Below are 19,001 nucleotides of genomic sequence, written 5' to 3'. Positions count from 1 at the left end.
GCGTGTGTATCGAAAGATACAGCGGTCTTGTGCATATTCTATAAAATCCGATATATTCAAATTTGATACAGTCGATGTATCATACCTATGGATATAGAGGACATTTGAATATATCAGATTTTATAGATTGTTTAACCACTTCCCGTCACACTAACGCCGAAAGGCGTCAGGACAGTGGTGCTCTCAGGTCTCGACGACGCCAGTAGGCGTCATCTCGTGAGACCCAAGATTTCCTGTGAACGCGCTCGCATAACGTCAGAACCACGAGAACAAGTTTAACTACAGTCTGCCGGCAGCGAACATTGGCTGAAATTAGTAGTAGATCAGTATATACCTGCTACCTGGTCCCCTGGTGGTCCCTTTTGCTTGGATCAACCACAGACAGCTCTGTAAGTAGCACCAATCACCACACATATACTACACCCCCCCCCCCGTCACTTATTAACCCCTGATCACCCCATATAGACTCCCTGATCACCCCCCTGTAAGGGTCCCTCATCACCGCCAGGTAGTTAGCTACTTGTTAGGTAGTTATCGCCCAGCCCACCGCACCGCAGTCACTGATTGGTCGCCGATTAGCCTCATCGCTGTCGCTAATAAGCACTAGTACTATATAGTATCTGTAAGTGATCAAGACTGATCGCAATCAGATCTATATAAGTACATTAGGGTCACCTTAGGCTCTACAAAAAATGCAGTGTTCGCCCAATCAGGCCTGATCTTGTGCACACACTTGGCATTCAGTCCGCCCCACCGCAGTGACAGAATTTTTTTCAATGCAAAAACACTGTAAAATCGTTGCGCCGCTATAAAGATCACTTTTGAGCTTTTTGGATCTTTATTAGCGTTCACAGCTTTACTTCGCAAGCACTCCTTTTTACTATGCAGGTTTGCTCTTTTTCCTCGGTAGTCTCAGAGGAATACCCCCTAAATTTAGTTAGTCCAAAATGGCAAAGGAAAAAAAAAAAAAGGTATTCCACTGAAGAGGCCTACAGGATTCTGGCTGTGATGGATGAAAGCGATGAATCCAGTGGTTCAGAATATGAACCTGTAGACAGCAGTGGCACTCTAACCGCTAGTGAAGATGACTAGGTTGAGGTCCCTGCTACGATCAGGCGTACCCGTCCCCATGTCAGTGTTCTGCCTACCCCGCATGATGGGCCTCATTTGCAGCAGAGTGCTAGAGCTGTTTTTATGGTGCGGCATACACCAGCAGCGCAGCACATCCTGGACCTTCTACCAGCACTGCCGTATTCCCTGGTGAAGTGGCGAGCACCAGAAGGGCAGTTCAAGCTGGTATGGTGGCACGTGCATTAACAACCCCGTCGCAGCCACCACGTTCACAGGCCCGCAGAGCCCTTAGTATCCCAGAGGTGCTGGGAAACCCTAATTGGCAATCCCATGCTTCCGCCGCACCCGTATTGCCCCCTTTCACCGCCCAGTCTGGAGTTTGCGTGGAGACGGCTAATTTAGGATCAGCCCTTGAGTTTTTTTGAGCTGTTCTTCACCGCGGATCTCTATGACTTAGTTGTGGCAGAAACCAACCACTACGCCACAGACTATATAACCGCCAATCCGGAAAGCTTCTAAGCCCAGCCTTTCCGGTGGAAACCAGTCACAGTTTCTGAATTTAAAATATTTTTGGGCCTTATCCTCAGCATGGGTCTAACTAAAAAATACATTACATGCCCATGTTCTCTTCTGCAATGTCCAGGGCACGTTTTGAGGTCATCATGCGCTTTATGCATTTCGCTGAAAATAAAACCTGTCATCCAAGAGCCCACCCTGCTTACGACCGGCTCCACAAAATTCAGCCCCTCATAGACCATTTGTCATCCAGATTTGCAGATGCGTATACCCCCAATCAGAACATCTGCATAGACGAGTCCCTTATACATTTTACCGGGCGCCTTGGCATCAAACAGTACATCCCCAGCAAGCGGGCCCGGTATGGGGTCAAACTGTTTAAGCTCTGTGAAAGGGCCACAGGCTATACATATCATTTTAGGGTCTATGAGGGAAAAGACTCAAAACTGGAGCCGGTCTGATGCCCTGACTACCAGGGAAGCAGTGGCAAGATTGTCTGGGACTTGGTGTCACCCTTACTCCACAAGGGGTACCACTTATACGTGGACAATTTTTACACAAGTGTGGCCCTCTTTCGGCACTTACATCTAGTCAGAATTCATTGCTGTGGAACAGAGCGACCTAGTTGCCGGGGCTTCCCCCCACTGGCTCATTAATACCTGACTTGCACGGGGGGAGAGGGCTGCCTTGTGTGACCAAGAACTGCTTGCGGTATAGTGGAGGGACGTTTACCTTCTGTCCACCATTCACGCAGACACGACAGTAGAAATTGAAAGGGCAACTGGAGTCATTGGGAAACCCCTCTCTGTCCACGACTATAACCTTAACATGGGAGGGGTGGACTTCAATGACCAGATGTTGGCTCCCTATTTAGTGTCCCGCCGCACCAGACGCTGGTATAAGAAGGTGTCTGTTTATTTAGTTCAATTGCCTGTATATAATAGTTTTGTTCTCTACAGTAAGGCTGGGAGAACGGGATCCTTCCTAAAATTCCAGTAAGAGATCATTTCGGAACTCCTGTATCCAGGAGGGTCCGTGCCCCAAGTCCCTGATGTAGTGAGCCGGCTACATGCCAGACACTTCCCGAGTGTCTATCCTGGAACCCCAACTCACAGTTTCCCAAGAAAAATATGTTGTGTCTGTAGCAGGGCTGGAATAAGGCGTGACACCAGTTTTTTGTCCTGCCCGTCCTGACCAGCCTGCCCTATGCATAGGGGAGTGTTTCCGCAAGTACCACACACAGGTACACTATTAGGGTAGGGATTGCGTGACACAGGACAGGCACACAGGGGTCTTAAGGCCCTTTCACACAGTGCTGCCACAAACATCTCCTTTCACCTGGGACAAAGTGCATAATGTACTTCGCCACATCTCTGGGCGATTTGCACTTTGCACATTGTCCAATGGGGAAGAAGGTGTTTATCCTCTACAGGAAAAAAAGAATAAAAATCCACAGGTAAGCAAAAAAGTTAATGTTCTGTTTCAAATGTTATATAAAGTTAATGTTAATAAATTTATTGCGTTGCTGCCTGTTTTTTTTTTTTTTTTAACCTTCTAGGTGGACCAAGCAATCAACCAGCTGCAGCACTGATATGCATTCTGACAGAAACATTGCGCTGCTGTCAGATTACACAAAAGTCTGTGTATGCGGCGCTGCAAGACGAGATCTCTCCTTTCGGCTTATGAGCTTAGGGGCGGTGTTCATATGCTTTGGCAAACACTTTGTATTTAAAAAAATTATAAATAAAAAAAATTGATTGATGTGAATGGAGAAATCGGGTTTGCCAGGGCATACGAGCTGAGTGGGTTTGGATGTTGGGCGGAGCTCCTATGTCCTGGCAGACGCCCTTTTTTTTTTGCACATTTTTTGTTAGAGATTTTTTCATCCACATTGATTGATGCGAATGAAGAAATCTGTGCCGTTCATTTTTACTTTCAGCCCAGAGGCTAAACGGAAAAAAAAAAATCTCATTACCTGTATGCTCAATATAAGGAGAATAGCAGAAACTCCTAATGCTGGCCATACATGTAATGATTGTGGAGACCCTCAAATGCCAGGGCACTACAAACACCCCACAAATGACCCCATTTTGGAAAGAAGACACCCCAAAGGTATTCGCTGAGGGGCATATTGAGTCCATGAAAGATTGAACTTTTTGTCCCAAGTTAGCGGAAAGGGAGACTTTGTAAGAAAAAAAAAAAAAAAGAAAAAAAAAAATCAATTTCCGCTAACTTGTGCCAAAAATAATAATAATCTTCTATGAACTCGCCATGCCCCTCACGGAATACCTTGGGGTGTCTTCTTTCCAAAATGGGGTCACATGTAGGGTATTTATACTGCCCTGGCATTTTAGGGGCCCTAAAGCGTGAGAAGAAGTCTGGAATCCAAATGTCTAAAAATGCCCTCCTAAAAGGTACTCATTGGAATTTGGGCCCCTTTGCGCACCTAGGTTGCAAAAAAGTGTCACACATGTGGTATCGCCGTACTCAGGCGAAGTTTGGCAATGTGTTTTGGGGTGTCTTTTCACACATACCCATCCTGTGAGAAATATCTCTGTAAATGACAACTTTTTCATTTTTTTTATACAAAGTTGTCAATTTACAGAGATATTTCTCTCACCCAGCATGGGTATATGTAAAAATACACCCCAAAACACATTGCCATACTTCTTCTGAGTACCGCAATACCACGTGTGACACTTTTTTGCAGCCTAGGTGTGCAAAGGGGCCCAAATTCCAATGAGTACCTTTAGGATTTCACAGGGCATTTTTTACGCATTTGGGATTCCAAACTACTTCTCACACTTTAGGGCCCTTAAAATGCCAGGGCAGTATAAATAGGGCGAGTTCATGTAAAATTTTATTTTTTGTCACAAGTTAGTGGAATATGAGACTTTGTAAGAAAAAAATATATATAATAACAATTTTCTGCTAACTTGTGCCCAAAAAAAAAAAAAATCTTCTATTTAGGTGTGACACGTTTTTGCAGCCTAGGTGCGTAAAGGAGCCGAAAGTCCAACGAGTACCTTTAGGCTTTACAGGGTTGCTCACAATTTAGCCCCGCCCAAAATGCCAGAACAGTAAATACACCCCACAAATGACCCCATTTCGGAAAGTAGACACCCCAAGGAATTCACCGAGGGGCATAGTGAGTCTGTGGGAGATTTTATTTATTTTTTTGCCAGAAATGGAAACATAATTTTTTTTTCTCAGAAAGTGTCATTTTCCGCTAACTTGGGAAAAAAAATTAAATCATACATGAACTCACCATGCCCCTCCGCAAATTCTTTGGGGTGTCTTCTTTCTAAAATGGGGTCATTTGGAGGTATTTATACTATCCTGGCCTTCTAGCACCTCAAGAAGCATGACAGGTGCTCAGAAAGTCAGAGCTGCTTCAAAATGCGGAAATTCACATTTTTGTACCATAGTTTGTAAACGCTATAACTTTTGCGCAAACCAATAAATATACACTTATTGGATTTTTTTTTATCAAAGACATGTAGCACAATAAATTCTGACACAAACTTGTATAGAAATGTAATTATATTTGAACAATTTATAACAAGAGAAAGTTAAAAATACACTTTTAGGGGGGTATTAACCTGTGGTCCTAAAGTGGTTAAAGGGAACCTGTCACCTCCAACAAACATCCCCAGCCGGCAGCATTACTTTAGAGTAGCCAGCAGCAGGTTTGTAACGATCATTTTCTTCCTGCAGGCAGATGAAGCAAAAGCTGTAAAAACAATCTTTAATCCCCTGCTGGCGTGCTTCTCTAGTTAGGCTTGAAGTCACGGAAGAAGGGGCCTCCTTGCTTCAAGTCACGGTAACCGCGCCCCCTTATCTGTGACTGACAGCCGGCAGTTCGGCAAAGCTAGCCGAAATGTCGTGCATAAGCGCTGTCAATCACAGCAAAGGGAGCGTGTTACTGTCACTTGAAGAAAGGAGGCCGCTGCCTCCGTGACTTCAAGCCTGACTAGAGAAGAGCACCAGCAGAGCACCAACAGCTTTTGCTTCATCAGCCTGCAGGAAGAAAATGATAGTTACAAACATGCTGCTGGCTACTCTAAGGCAGACATGCTCAACCTGCAACCCTCCAGCTGTTGCAAAACTACAACTCCCAGCATGCCTGAACAGCCTACAGCTATCAGCTTACAGCAAAGCATTGTGGGAGTTGTAGTTTTACAACAGCTGGAGGGCCGCAGGTTGAGCATGCCTGCTCTAAGGTACTGCTGCTGGCTTGGGATGTTTGTTGGAGGTGACAGGTTCCCTTTAAACTCCAGGGTCACATATTGGGTCTACCCCAATGTCCCAGCAATCATTGCTTTATCCTCTATGTACAAAAGGAAGGGGCACGTTTGCCCCCGAAACGTGTCTGTTGTATGAACTGTGAGAGGGAGACCCATGGGGATCACAATTGGACTTATACAAATATATTTTACAGACATTTAAAGTGCGACCGGCCAAGAATATTGCATAAGACCACTATACCATCAGATACGCACGCTAAGACCCAGGCTATATCCACCGCCTCTATCACTTGGGATGCCATGTGGAGGCTTGCGGATCACGTGGGACGCCACGTAGGTCCTAGAAGCACAAAAAGGAATCGGCCTATGCAGCCTCGGTCTATGCAGAGTTCAGGGAGCGGTAAAGTACTGTACTTATAACTAATCTCTAATTATATTTGTGCAAATAATACATACCCAGACACATACTCCGATAAGAGACAGAGCGCAAGAGTCGTGAACAATTCTTCATGTGTGAAGCCCTTACAGCGGGTACTTTTAAATAGAATGATTTGTACAAATCTATGTTTATATTCAACTGAATTTTTCCTACAGTAGTCCTAAAATTTGTGTATATTTGGGGAAGATTACCCATACAATTAAGGTTTACTATGCAGAGTGCACAACACCCTGACCTAAGGGAGTGTTTGTCACAGAGCCGCCAGCATTCACAAGACATTCATTGGTTTTAATTTAATTTAATTTTATGTATTTGTTTTATTGCTTATTATCAATTGATTTATTTTAATAATAAAAGGGTTGTATGTCATGATTACATTTTAGTTGGTCCATTAATTGCCACAGAGTGTCCCTTTACATATTGTTCTAGTAATAATACCGACCAAATATCCAGCAACCTCCTCCTACCGCTGTTTCGCCCAGAGGCTTCTTCCGGGGAGAAATGGTGTTGGGAGGAGGTTGCTGGACATGTAGTGGGTATAATTACTATTTGCATGTGCTTGCTATTTTATTGATACATGTTTTTTATTCAGTTCTCTTACTAGTCCTCATAGGAGTGTTATTATTGGCATTATATGCTATTTATCTAGTCCATGAATTGTGCTTACTTACCATGACCATATGTCTTTACTTGTTTTTTTCATGTATTTTGGCATTTTCAATAAACACTATACATCTTTTAGAATTTTTTCAACAGTAGACAAAATCTATTTGGCGTTTCTTTTACACAAATATTTCAACACTTTTGCAAAGAAACCACCAGGCAACTAACTCATGAAATGGTTTCTGCTTAGTGACAGCTATCCCAGGAGGGTCAATAGACACTGGTGTATGCACCGAGGGGACAGGCTGAAGCATAGTCAGTGAAAACGCCAAGGGCAGGCAGAGTTTGTACAATTCTGTACACAGGTATTAAGTCAGTGCAGGAGGCTCAGGGCCAATACGGGAGTCTTACAGAAGTCAGGTCAGGCAGCAGAGGGTTAAAGCTGGTAAACAAGCAGAGGTCAAACAAGGGAAAACAGAATGGAATAAGAGCACCCATTCACAGAAAAGTTGCAAACTAGGGAACCTACTGCACAGGCTACTTCCAATTAGGGAATGTACTTTGTAACACCCAGATTGAAATGTGCATGCTGGCCCTTTAAGTGTGTGTGGCCTAGAAACAACAGGCAGAGGAGAAAAGCCTGGCATAACAGATGATTTACTAAACACTACACTACCTGTGCCCGCTGGGAGGAAGGAGAGGATGGCGGGCACAAGATTTCATGACACTGGAGCTGTTGGAGCTGTGAATTTGGTGGTCATGCCCACTTGGAGTGGACAGACATCTGCAGAGATGGACTGCCGTCTGCTGGTAAACCACCTTGCTAGAGCCATAAAGCGGCATGCATTGCCCACAATCTTCTAATTCCCTAACATTGTGGGAATAATTTTTAATATATACTTAATAATATATAAATAATATAAAAAACACAGTTAACTGTGCTTTCTATATCATAAAAAAGGTATACATATGTATGAATAAATAAATAGTCAGGTCCATAAATATTGGGACATGGACACAATTCTAACCTTTTTGGCTCTGTACACCACCATAATGGATTTGAAATGAAACTAACAAGATGTACTTTAACTGCAGACTGTCAGCTTTAATTTGAGGGTATTTACATCCAATCAGGTGAACGGTGTAGGAATTACAACAGTTTGCATATGTGTCTCCCACTTGTTAAGGAACCAAAAGTAATCGGACAATTGCCTTCTCAGCTGTTCCATGGCCAGGTGTGCGTTATTCCCTCATGATCCCAATTACAATGAGCAGATACAAGGTCCAGAGTTCATTTCAAATGTCCCATTTGCATTTGAAATCTGTTGCTGTCAACTCTCAAGATGAGATCCAAAGAGCTGTCACCATCAGTGAAGCAAGCCATCATTAGGCTGAAAAAACAAAACAAACCCATCAGAGAGATAGCAAAAACATTAAACATGGCCAAAACAACTGTTTGGAACATTCTTAAAAAGAAGGAAACGCACCAGTGAGCTCAGCAACACCAAAAGACCCAGAAGACCACGGAAAACAACTGTGGTGGATGACCAAAGAATTCTTTCCCTGGTGAAGAAAACACCCTTCACAACAGTTGACCAGATCAAGAACACTCTCCAGGAGGTAGGTGCATGTGTGTCAAAGTCAACAATCAAGACTTCACTAAAGTGAATACAGAGGGTTCACCACAAGATGTAAACCATTGGTGAGCCTCAAAAACAGGAAGGCCAGATTAGAGTTTGCCAAACAACATCTAAAAAAGCCTTTACAGTTCTGAAACAACACCCTATGGACAGATGAGACCAAGACCAACTTGTAGCTTGGAAGAAAGAAGAGACCGAGGGGATATGATAGAAACTTTTAAATACATAAAGGGAATCAACTCGGTAAAGGAGGAGAGCATATTTAAAAGAAGAAAAACTACCACAAGAGGACACAGTTTTAAATTAGAGGGGCAAAGGTTTAAAAGTAATATAAGGAAGTATTACTTTACTGAGAGAGTAGTGGATGCATGGAATAGCCTTCCTGCAGAAGTGGTAGCGGCAAATACAGTGAAGGAGTTTAAGCATGCATGGGATAGGCATAAGGCTATCCTTCATATAAGATAGGGCCAGGGACTATTCATAGGATTCAGATATATTGGGCAGACTAGATGGGCCAAATGGTTCTTATCTGCCGACACATTCTATGTTTCTATGTTTCTATGTACCAGAGTGATGGGAAGAGTATGGAGAAGGAAAGGAACTGCTCATGATCATAAGTATACCAGCTCATCAGTGAAGCATGGTGGTGGTAGTGTCATGGCGTCGGCATGTATGGCTGCCAATGGAACTGGATCTCTTGCATTTATTGATGATGTGACTGCTGACAGAAGCAGCAGGATGAATTCTGAAGTGTTTCAGGCAATATTATCTGCTCATATTCAGCCAAATGCATCAGAACTCATTGGACGGCTCTTCACAGTGCAGATGGACAATAACCCAAAGCATACTGCAAAAGCAACCAAAGAGTTTTTTTAAGGGAAAGAAGTGGAATGTTATGCAATGGCCAAGTAAATCATCTGACTTGAATCTGATTGAGCATGCATTTCACTTACTGAAGACAAAACTGAAGGAAAAAAGGCCCCAAGAACAAGCAGGAACTGAAGACCGTTGCAGTAGCGGCCGGCAGAGCATCCCCAGGGATGAAACCCAGCGTCTGGTGATGTCTATGCGTTCCAGACTTCAGGCTGTAATTGACTGCAAAGGATTTGCAACCAAGTATTAAAAAGTAAAAGTTTGATTTATGATTATTCTGTCCCATTACTTTTGGACCCTTAATAAGTGGGAGGCACATATGTAAACTGTTGTAATTCCTACACCATTCACCTGATTTGGATGCAAATACCCTCAAATTAAAGCTGACAGTCTGCAGTTAAAGGGGTTGTCCGGGTTCAGAGCTGAACCCGGACATACCGTTATTTTCACCCCGGCAGCCCCCCTGAGCCTAGCATCGGAGCATCTCATGCTCCGATGCGCTCCCGTGCCCTGCGCTAGATCACGCAGGGCACAGGCTCTTGTGTTTTCAATAACACACTGCCGGGCGGTAACTTCCGCCCAGCAGTGTGTTCGGTGACGTCACCGGCTCTGAGGGGCGGGCTTTAGCTCTGCCCTAGCCGTTTTACTGGCTAGGGCAGCGCTAAATCCCGCCCATCAGTGCCGGTGACGTCACCGGGGTTCCTGTCAGCCCCATGGAGAGCCCGGTACGTCACCGGAACTCTGAAAAATGCCTTTGCCCTGCGCGATTTAGCGCAGGGCAAAGGAGAGCATCGGAGCATGAACTGCTCCGATGCTCATGTCAGGGGGGCTGTCCAGGTTCAGCTCTGAACCTGGACAACCCCTTTAAAGAACATCTTGTTTGTTTCATTGCAAATCCATTGTGGTGGTGTATAGAGCCAAAAATGTTAGAATTGTGCCGATATCCCAATATTTATGGACCTGACTGTAACTATGTATAATCAGTCCAATGGATATTAAAAAATTACTTTGGATCATCAAATGATTGAAGCCCTGTGGATACATTTAGTTTACAGTCGTGGCCAAAAGTTTTGAGAATGACACAAATATTAGTTTTCACAAAGTTTGCTGCTAAACTGCTTTTAGATCTTTGTTTCAGTTGTTTCTGTGATGTAGTGAAATATAATTACACGCACTTCATACGTTTCAAAGGCTTTTGTCGACAATTACATGACATTTATGCAAAGAGTCAGTATTTGCAGTGTTGGCCCTTCTTTTTCAGGACCTCTGCAATTCGACTGGACATGCTCTCAATCAACTTCTGGGCCAATTCCTGACTGATAGTAACCCATTCTTTCATAATCACTTCTTGGCGTTTGTTAGAATTAGTGGGTTTTTGTTTGTCCACAAGTTCTCAATGGGATTAAGATCTGGGGAGTTTCCAGGCCATGGACGCAAAATGTCAACGTTTTGGTCCCCGAGCCACTTAGTTATCACTTTTGCCTTATGGCATGATGCTCCATCGTGCTGGAAAATGCATTGTTCTTCACCAAACTGTTGTTGGATTGTTGGAAGAAGTTGCTGTTGGAGGGTGGTGTTTTGGTACCATTCTTTATTCATGGCTGTGTTTTGGGGCAAAATTGTGAGCGAGCCCACTCCCTTGGATGAGAAGCAACCCCACACATGAATGGTCTCAGGATGCTTTACTGTTAGCACGACACAGGACTGATGGTAGCGCTCACCTTTTCTTCTCTAGACAAGCCTTTTTCCTAATGCCCCAAACAATCGGAGAGAGGCTTCATTGGAGAATATGACTTTGCCCCAGTCCTCAGCAGTCCATTCACCATATTTTCTGCAGAAGATCAATCTGTCCCTGATGTGTTTTTTTGGAGAGAAGTGGCTTCTTTGCTGCCCTTCTTGACACCAGGCCATCTTCCAAAAGTCTTCGCCTCACTGTGCGTGCAGATGTGCTCACACCTGCCTGCTGCCACTCCTGAGCAAGCTCTGTACTGGTGGCACTCCGATCCCGCAGCTGAATCCTCTTTAGGAGACGATCCTGGCGCTTGCTTGACTTTCTTGGACGCTCTGAAGCCTTCTTAACAAGAATTGAACCTCTTTCCTTGAAGTTCTTGATGATCCTAAAAATTGTTGATTGAGGTGCAATCTTAGTAGCCACAATATCCTTGCCTGTGAAACCATTTTTATGCAACGCAATGATGGCTGCACGCGTTTCTTTGCAGGTCACCATGGTTAACAATGGAAAAACAATGATTTCAAGCATCACCCTCCTTTTAACAGGTCAAGTCTGCCATTTTAACCCAATCAGCCTGACATAATGATCTCCAGCCTTGTGCTCGTCAAACATTCTCACCTAAGTTAACAAGATGATTACTGAAATGATCTCAGCAGGTCCTTTAATGAAAGGAATGAAATGCAGTGGAAAGGTTTTTTGGGGATTAAGTTAATTTTCATGGCAAAGAAGGACTATGCAATTCATCTGATCACTCTTCATAACATTCTGGAGTATATGCAAATTGCTATTATAAAAACTTAAGCAGCAACTTTTCCAATTTCCAATATTTATGTAATTCTCAAAACTTTTGGCCACAACTGTATATCCTGAGAGCTTTTCCAAGGAGTATACACCAAATGTAGAGCTGAAAAATAATGCTAACATCCACTGTTCATACAGTGGATATAAAAAGTCTACACGCCCCTGTTAAAATGTTTCTGTGATGTAAGAAAATGAGACAGATAAATCATTTCAGAACTTTTTCCACCTTTAATGTGATCTATAAACTGTACCACTCAATTGAAAACAAACTGAAATCTTTTAGGTAGCCGGAAGAAAAAATATAAAAATAAAATAATGTGGTTGCATAACTGTGCACACCCTTAAACTAATACTTTGTTGAAGCACCTTTTGATTTTATTACAGTACTCCGTCTTTTTGGGTATGAGTCTATCAGCATGGCACATTTTGACTTGGCAAGATTTTCCCACTCTTTTTGGCAAAAACACTCCAAATCTGTCAGATGTGCACAACCCCTTTTCAGATCACCCCACAGATATTTTAATCGTATTCAGGTCTGGGCTCTGGCTGGGCCATTGCAAAACTTTAATCTTCTTCTGGTGAAGCTATTCCTTTGTTGATTTGGATGTACAGTACAGACCAAAAAATAGTTTTCTTTATTTTCATGACTGACAATTGTAGATTCACACTAAAGGCATCAAAACTATGAATTAACACATGTGGAATTATATACATAAGAAAAAAGTGTGAAACAACTGAAAATGTCATATTCTAGGTTCTTCAAAGTAGCCACCTTTTGCTTTGATTACTGCTTTGCACACTCTTGGCCTTCTCTTGATGAGCTTCAAGAGGTAGTCACCTGAAATGGTCTTCCAACAGTCTTGAAGGAGTTCCCAGAGATGCTTAGCACTTGTTGGCCCTTTTGCCTTCACTCTGCGGTCCAGCTCACCCCACACCATCTCGATTGGGTTCAGGTCCGGTGACTGTGGAGGCCAGGTCATCTGGCGCAGCACCCCATCACTCTCCTTCATGGTCAAATAGCCCTTACACAGCCTGGAGGTGTGTTTGGGGTCATTGTCCTGTTGAAAAATAAATGATGGTCCAACTAAACGCAAACCGGATGGAATAGCATGCCGCTGCAAGATGCAGTGGTAGCCATGCTGGTTCAGTATGCCTTCAATTTTGAATAAATCCCCAACAGTGTCACCAGCAAAGCACCACCACACCATCACACCTCCTCCTCCATGCTTCACGGTGGGAACCAGGCATGTAGAGTCCATCCGTTCACCTTTTCTGCGTTGCACAAAGACACGGTGGTTGGAACCAAAGATCTCAAATTTGGATTCATCAGACCAAAGCACAGATTTCCACTGGTCTAATGTCCATTCCTTGTGTTCTTTAGCCCAAACAAGTCTCTTCTGTTTGTTGCCTGTCCTTAGCAGTGGTTTCCTAGCAGATATTCTACCATGCAGTTATTCTAGAGATGTGTCTGCTGCTAGAACTCTGTGTGGCATTGACCTGGTCTCTAATCTGAGCTGCTGTTAACCTGTGATTTCTGAGGCTGGTGACTCGGCTGAACTTATCCTCCGCAGCAGAGGTGACTCTTGGTCTTCCTTTCCTGGGGCGGTCCGCATGTGAGCCAGTTTCTTTGTAGCGCTTGATGGTTTTTGTGACTGCACTTGGGGACACTTACAAAGTTTTCCCCATTTTTCGGACTGACTGACCTTCATTTCTTAAAGTAACTGATTTTTTTCTTGCCATAATACAAATTCTAACAGTCTATTCAGTAGGACTATCAGCTGTTTATCCACCTGACTTCTCTACAAACGCAACTGATGGTCCTAACCCCATTTATAAGGCAAGAAATCCCACTTATTAAACCTGACAGGGCACACCTGTGAAGTGAAAACCATTTCAGGTGACTACCTCTTGAAACTCATCAAGAGAATGCCAAGAGTGTGCAAAGCAGTAATCAAAGCAAAAGGTGGCTACTTTGAAGAACCTAGAATATGACATTTTCAGTTGTTTCACACTTTTTTGTTATGTATATAATTCCACATGTGTTAATTCATAGTTTTGATGCCTTCGGTGTGAAACTACAATTTTCATAGTCATTAAAAGAAAACTCTTTGAATGAGAAGGTGTGTCCAAACTTTTGGTCTGTACTGTATGCTTTGGGTCGTTGTCATGCTGAAAGATGAAGGTCCTCTTCATGTTCAGCTTTCTAGCAGAAGCCTGAAGGTTTTGTGCCAATATTGACTGGTATTTGGAACAGTTCATAATTCCCTCTAGCTTAACTAAGGCCCCAGTTCCAGCTGAAAAAAAGCAGCCACAAAGCATGATGCTGCCACCACCATGCTTCACTGTATGGTGTTTTTTTTTGTGACGTCTAGTGTTGTTTTTGTGCCAAACATTATTTTTGGAATTATGGCCAAAAAGTTCAACCTTGGTTTCATCAGACCATAACACCTTTTCCAACATGCTTTTAGGAGACTTCAGATGTGTTTTTTCAAAATATAGCCTGGCTTCGATGTTTTTCGTCTTGCAACTCTACACCATAGCCCAGACATATGAAGAATACGGGAGATTGTTGTCACATGTACCACACAGCCAGTACTTGCCAGATATTCCTGCAGCTCCTTTAATGTTGCTGTAGGCCTCTTGGTAGCCTCCCAGACCAGTTTTCTTCTCGTCTTTTCATCAATTTTAGAGGGACGTCCAGTTCTTCGTAATGTCACTGTGCCATATGTTCTCCACTTGATGATGTTTTTATTGTGTTCCATGGTATATCTAATGCCTTGGAAATGATTTTGTACCCTTCTCCTTACTGATTCCTTTTAACAATGAGATCCCTCTGATGTTTAGAAAGCTCTCTGTGGACCATGGCTTTTGCTGTGGGATGCGACTAAGAAAATTTCATGAAAGACCAACTAGAGCAGCTGAACTTTATTTGGGGTTAATCAGAGGCACTATAAATGATGGCAGGCAGTGATGGCCAGTTTGCATTGTTCGTCCGGCGAAGCACAGGTAAGCCCTTACCTGTGCGCGAGCCGGTCTGAAATCAAATGCGGTCACCGGGAGCAGGCAGTTCTTAGAACAGCCGACAGGGGGGCCTTTATCAGGCTGTTCTCGGAACTGCCTGCTCCTGCTGACAGCATTTGATTTCAGACCGCTCGCGCATAGGCACAGGTAAGGGCTTACCTGTGCCTCGCCGGACCTGTGAGAAAAGATGGCAGCCCGCATGTGGAAGACTGGCACACTCAACACATGGGACCATATGGATTAGTGCAAATCACACGGTTTATTGTACTTATACATAAAACAGTAAAAGAATAAAAGATACATTTATAAACAATTAAATGTAAGTAATATCACTAGGTTGCTGTTAAAAAGGTTTCACACAGTATTGTACTTAAAATAACATGATGTCATAGATCATATATTGCAACACCCTATATCATACATTGATCCTTGTATTGCTCTTATGGTTGCTGCAAAGAAAATGCAACTGTTTGCAGATGGTTCCTGTGAGGAAAAAAGGAAGTAATGGAAAGAAGAAGGAGGATCCTCCTTAATCGTGTCCTTGGTGAAGGAAAACAAGGCACAATAGTAATTTTACCACTGAGGAAGGGGAGAGCCATCCCCGAAACGCGTTTGTTTCGAGAGATCTAATATGAGATCATAATATGACCCGTTTGTAAGAAGAAGCTTCCCTACTATGCAAGAAAACAGTGCACTGTAAGTTCGAAACAAGACTCTCTCCTTTTGGAGATATTGGGCGTTAAAACGAAAATCCGAGGCCAAAAAGATCGACAAACATAACCCTGTATGCCGATTAGTCATCTCCGGAGCGACAAACCTACCTCCGAACACACGTGGGACGCTGACGGGGAAACAGCCGGGACGCCGGCAACCAGCGAACCCCGAACAATTTGAGTGACCGACGGTATCGAGGGAAGGTAAGCCCACAAAAGTGGGTAACCACTAGGCATATCGAAACTGCCAATTTCCAAGGTATCTTTGTGTAAAAAGAAATAATTACATTTGAAAACAACTACATCTGGAATATTGACTTTACCCTCTTCTTTCCATTACTTCCTTTTTTCCCTCACAAAAACAGTAGCATTTTCTTTGCAGCAACCATTAGATCAATACAAGGATCAATGTATGATATAGGGCAGTTATGGCGAACCTTTTACAGACCGAGTGCCCAAACTGCAACCCAAAACACACTTATTTATCTCAAAGTGCCAACACGCACTTTAACCTGAATGCCAATATAGTATATCTTCCATGTACTTTATCATGTAGCTGTAATAGCCTGCCTACATTCAGTGCGCTGCCTGTGCTGTTCATAGTGAGCCCTGTGCTGATGAATGGCAGGAAAAGTCTAAGGCATATTGGTACACCATACCAGGGAGCAAATATTCGAATTTTTAGCGTGAGTATAGGTACTTCGAAAATTCGCGAATATTTTGAATATAGTTCTATATATATTCGCAATTTCTTTTTTTCTTTTTTTTTTTTTCGCTTTTGCTTTTTTTTTTTTTGTTAGTACACATGATGCCTTCCTGCTTCTATCTTGTGGGCCAATAAGAAGGCTGCAATATACTTGACTTTAGGAGTAGTAGTGTTTGCGAATTTTGCTCTATATTCATTTTTTCGAATATTCGCTATATATTCTTGTTTTAGAATATTACGAATATTCGAAAAAACTAAGTTATAGCAATATAGCGAATATTCGAAAAAAACGAATCTAGAGCAATTTAGCTAATATAGTGCTATAATCAGTTTGTTTTAATAGTTGTAATTTTTTTCAAATCTGAACTTCAGATGAGAAAAAAATTACAACTATTAGAGAAAGAAGATTATAGCACTATATTAGCTAAATTGCTCTATATTCTTTTTTTCGAATATTTGCTATATTGCTATATATTCTTGTTTTAGAATATTACGAATATTCGACAAAACTAAGTTATAGCAATATAGTGAATATTCAAAAAAATCGAATATAGAGCAATTTAGCTAATATAGTGCTATAATCTTCTTTGTCTAATAGTTGTAAGTTGAACAATTCGCAATAAAAATTCTAATTACGAAAATGCGCATATTACACAATCATTACCTTGCCGATTTTTTTAGAAAACAAAATCGTGAATTTTTGAATATTCAACGAATATTCTAAAAAATATTTGCGAAATATTGAGAATTCGAATATGACCCCTGCCGCTCATCACTAGTTATATTAAGTACAATACTGTGCAAAACCTTTTTAACAGCAACCTAGTGATATTACATTTATAAACAATTAAATATAAGTATCTTTTATTCTTTTACTGTTTTATGTAGAAGTACAATAAACCGTGTGATTTGCACTAATCCATATGGTCCCATGTGTTGAGTGTGCCAGTCTTCCAATACTACACATTATTCCTGCATTTGTGAAGGGTGAATCACTTTAGACTACAGCACCTCTCTGTGGCTGTAAGGGGGTGAGCTATTTCCCACATTTCAACCTTATGATTTTAAATGTGATTGCTTAATTCTGAACACAGGGACATCCCCAGTTATAAGAGGGTGTGTACACTTATGCAACCACATTATTATTATTTTTTTGTTTCCTTCCCGCCACATAAAAGATTTCAGTTAGTTTTTTAATTGAGTGGTACATTTTATAGGTCACATTAAAGGTGGAAAAAGTGAAATGATTTATCTTTGTCTCATTTTTTTACATCACAGAAACCTAACATTTTAAGAGGGGTGTGTAGACTTTTTATATCCACTGTATATGTGGTTGCACCAAGTGCCCATATCTACTGCATAGGCATTTTACTGCCTTGCGTGTCCTCTCCAGCTCTTTCCATTCCAGCATTCTCCTTATAAGGCTAATTGCACACGACCGTATGGCTTTTTCAGTGTTTTGCAGTCCGTTTTTCACGGATCCGCTGTTCCGTTTTTCCATTCTGTTTTTCCATATGCCATATACAGTATACAGTAATTACATAGAAAAAATTGGGCTGGGCATGACATTTTCAATAGATGGTTTAGCAAAAACAGAACGGATACGTTAGACAAACGGATGCATTTCCGTATGTGTTCCTTTTTTGCACACCCATTCACTTGAATGGAGCCACGGAACATGATATCCAGGCAATAATAGGACATGTTCTATCTTTCAACGGAACGGAAAACGGAATGCATTCCGTTTTTTGGTGGAACCATTGAAATTAATGGTTCCGTATATGGAACGCAAAAAACGGCCTGTAAACGGAAAAGAAAAAACGGTTGTGTGCATGAGGCCTAACTCCAATCCTACATTTTCAGAATTTCTGAATGCAATAATCATACAAGCCTTCTTGGCCAAGAAGAAGAAGTCCGATGGGTGCAGGGGAAGTCACTGGTTTGTATTTCTTCCTGTTTATCAGCCTTCATTATGATATTTTCTAGAGATTATTTTTTATCCATTTATATTAGTTAGCCCAAAATTGTCTAAAAATAAAACAACATACCTAACCTAATCCTAACATGTAAATAGATGCACCATCAATGCACTATAGTTAACCCACCCCTTATGTAACATTACTGGTATGAAAAAATCCAATGAAAAAAACATAACACAGACTCACCCGGGTCAAAATAGTAAATGCTTCTGGATCCAGTATATATATTTCTCCACTTTCTGTACCTATGACAAGGCAGCACACAGCATCTTCATCTGCCATGTTCTTCTTCAGAGTTCCCATACATGTGATCACAGTCTAAAACAGACACAGGGGGAAATTATCGTGAATGGAATATTTGAAGCCAGTTTTGATCGAGCCTGTATTGGAGTACTTTATGCTAAGTTTATCAAATGTCACATGTTTGAAAAATTGGTCTTATCCTTAAACCTAACATTTTAATAATTTTGTCTATTGCAGTTTTCCTACTCCACCCTCCCACTAGAGTGAGACTGACTTTTTTTTGTGACTTTCCAAAAAAAAATCTTAAATAAAAGTTCCCGACATATATGTAAATGACCTTAGATGAGTCCTATCTCCTCCACCCTCTACTATTGCATATCTACACCCTTTTTTTTCAAAGTCTCACAGCTGCGCAGT

At 42.0% G+C, this 19,001-nt stretch overlaps 1 protein-coding gene and 1 long non-coding RNA gene across 3 annotated transcripts in view; one reads left to right on the top strand and one right to left on the bottom strand.

Moving 5' to 3' along the window:
* Nucleotides 1-19,001, bottom strand: part of BBS1 (Bardet-Biedl syndrome 1) — a 331,388-nt gene that overhangs the window by 127,994 nt on the left and 184,393 nt on the right. For both annotated transcript variants that reach the window (XM_044270034.1, XM_044270035.1), the window contains exon 8: nucleotides 18,528-18,659. In XM_044270034.1, coding sequence (XP_044125969.1) covers nucleotides 18,528-18,659 — 132 coding nt within the window. The remainder of the gene's footprint in view (nucleotides 1-18,527; nucleotides 18,660-19,001) is intronic.
* The window catches only part of LOC122920498, a 215,032-nt gene that overhangs the window by 128,450 nt on the left and 67,581 nt on the right, over nucleotides 1-19,001 (top strand). The gene's annotated exons all lie outside the window — the stretch shown is intronic.

This window comes from Bufo gargarizans, chromosome 10 (assembly GCF_014858855.1).
Source record: "Bufo gargarizans isolate SCDJY-AF-19 chromosome 10, ASM1485885v1, whole genome shotgun sequence".
NCBI classification, from domain to species: Eukaryota; Metazoa; Chordata; class Amphibia; order Anura; family Bufonidae; genus Bufo; species Bufo gargarizans.
Note: the sequence above shows the minus strand (reverse complement) of the source record. Positions and strands in the feature narration are given on the sequence as shown.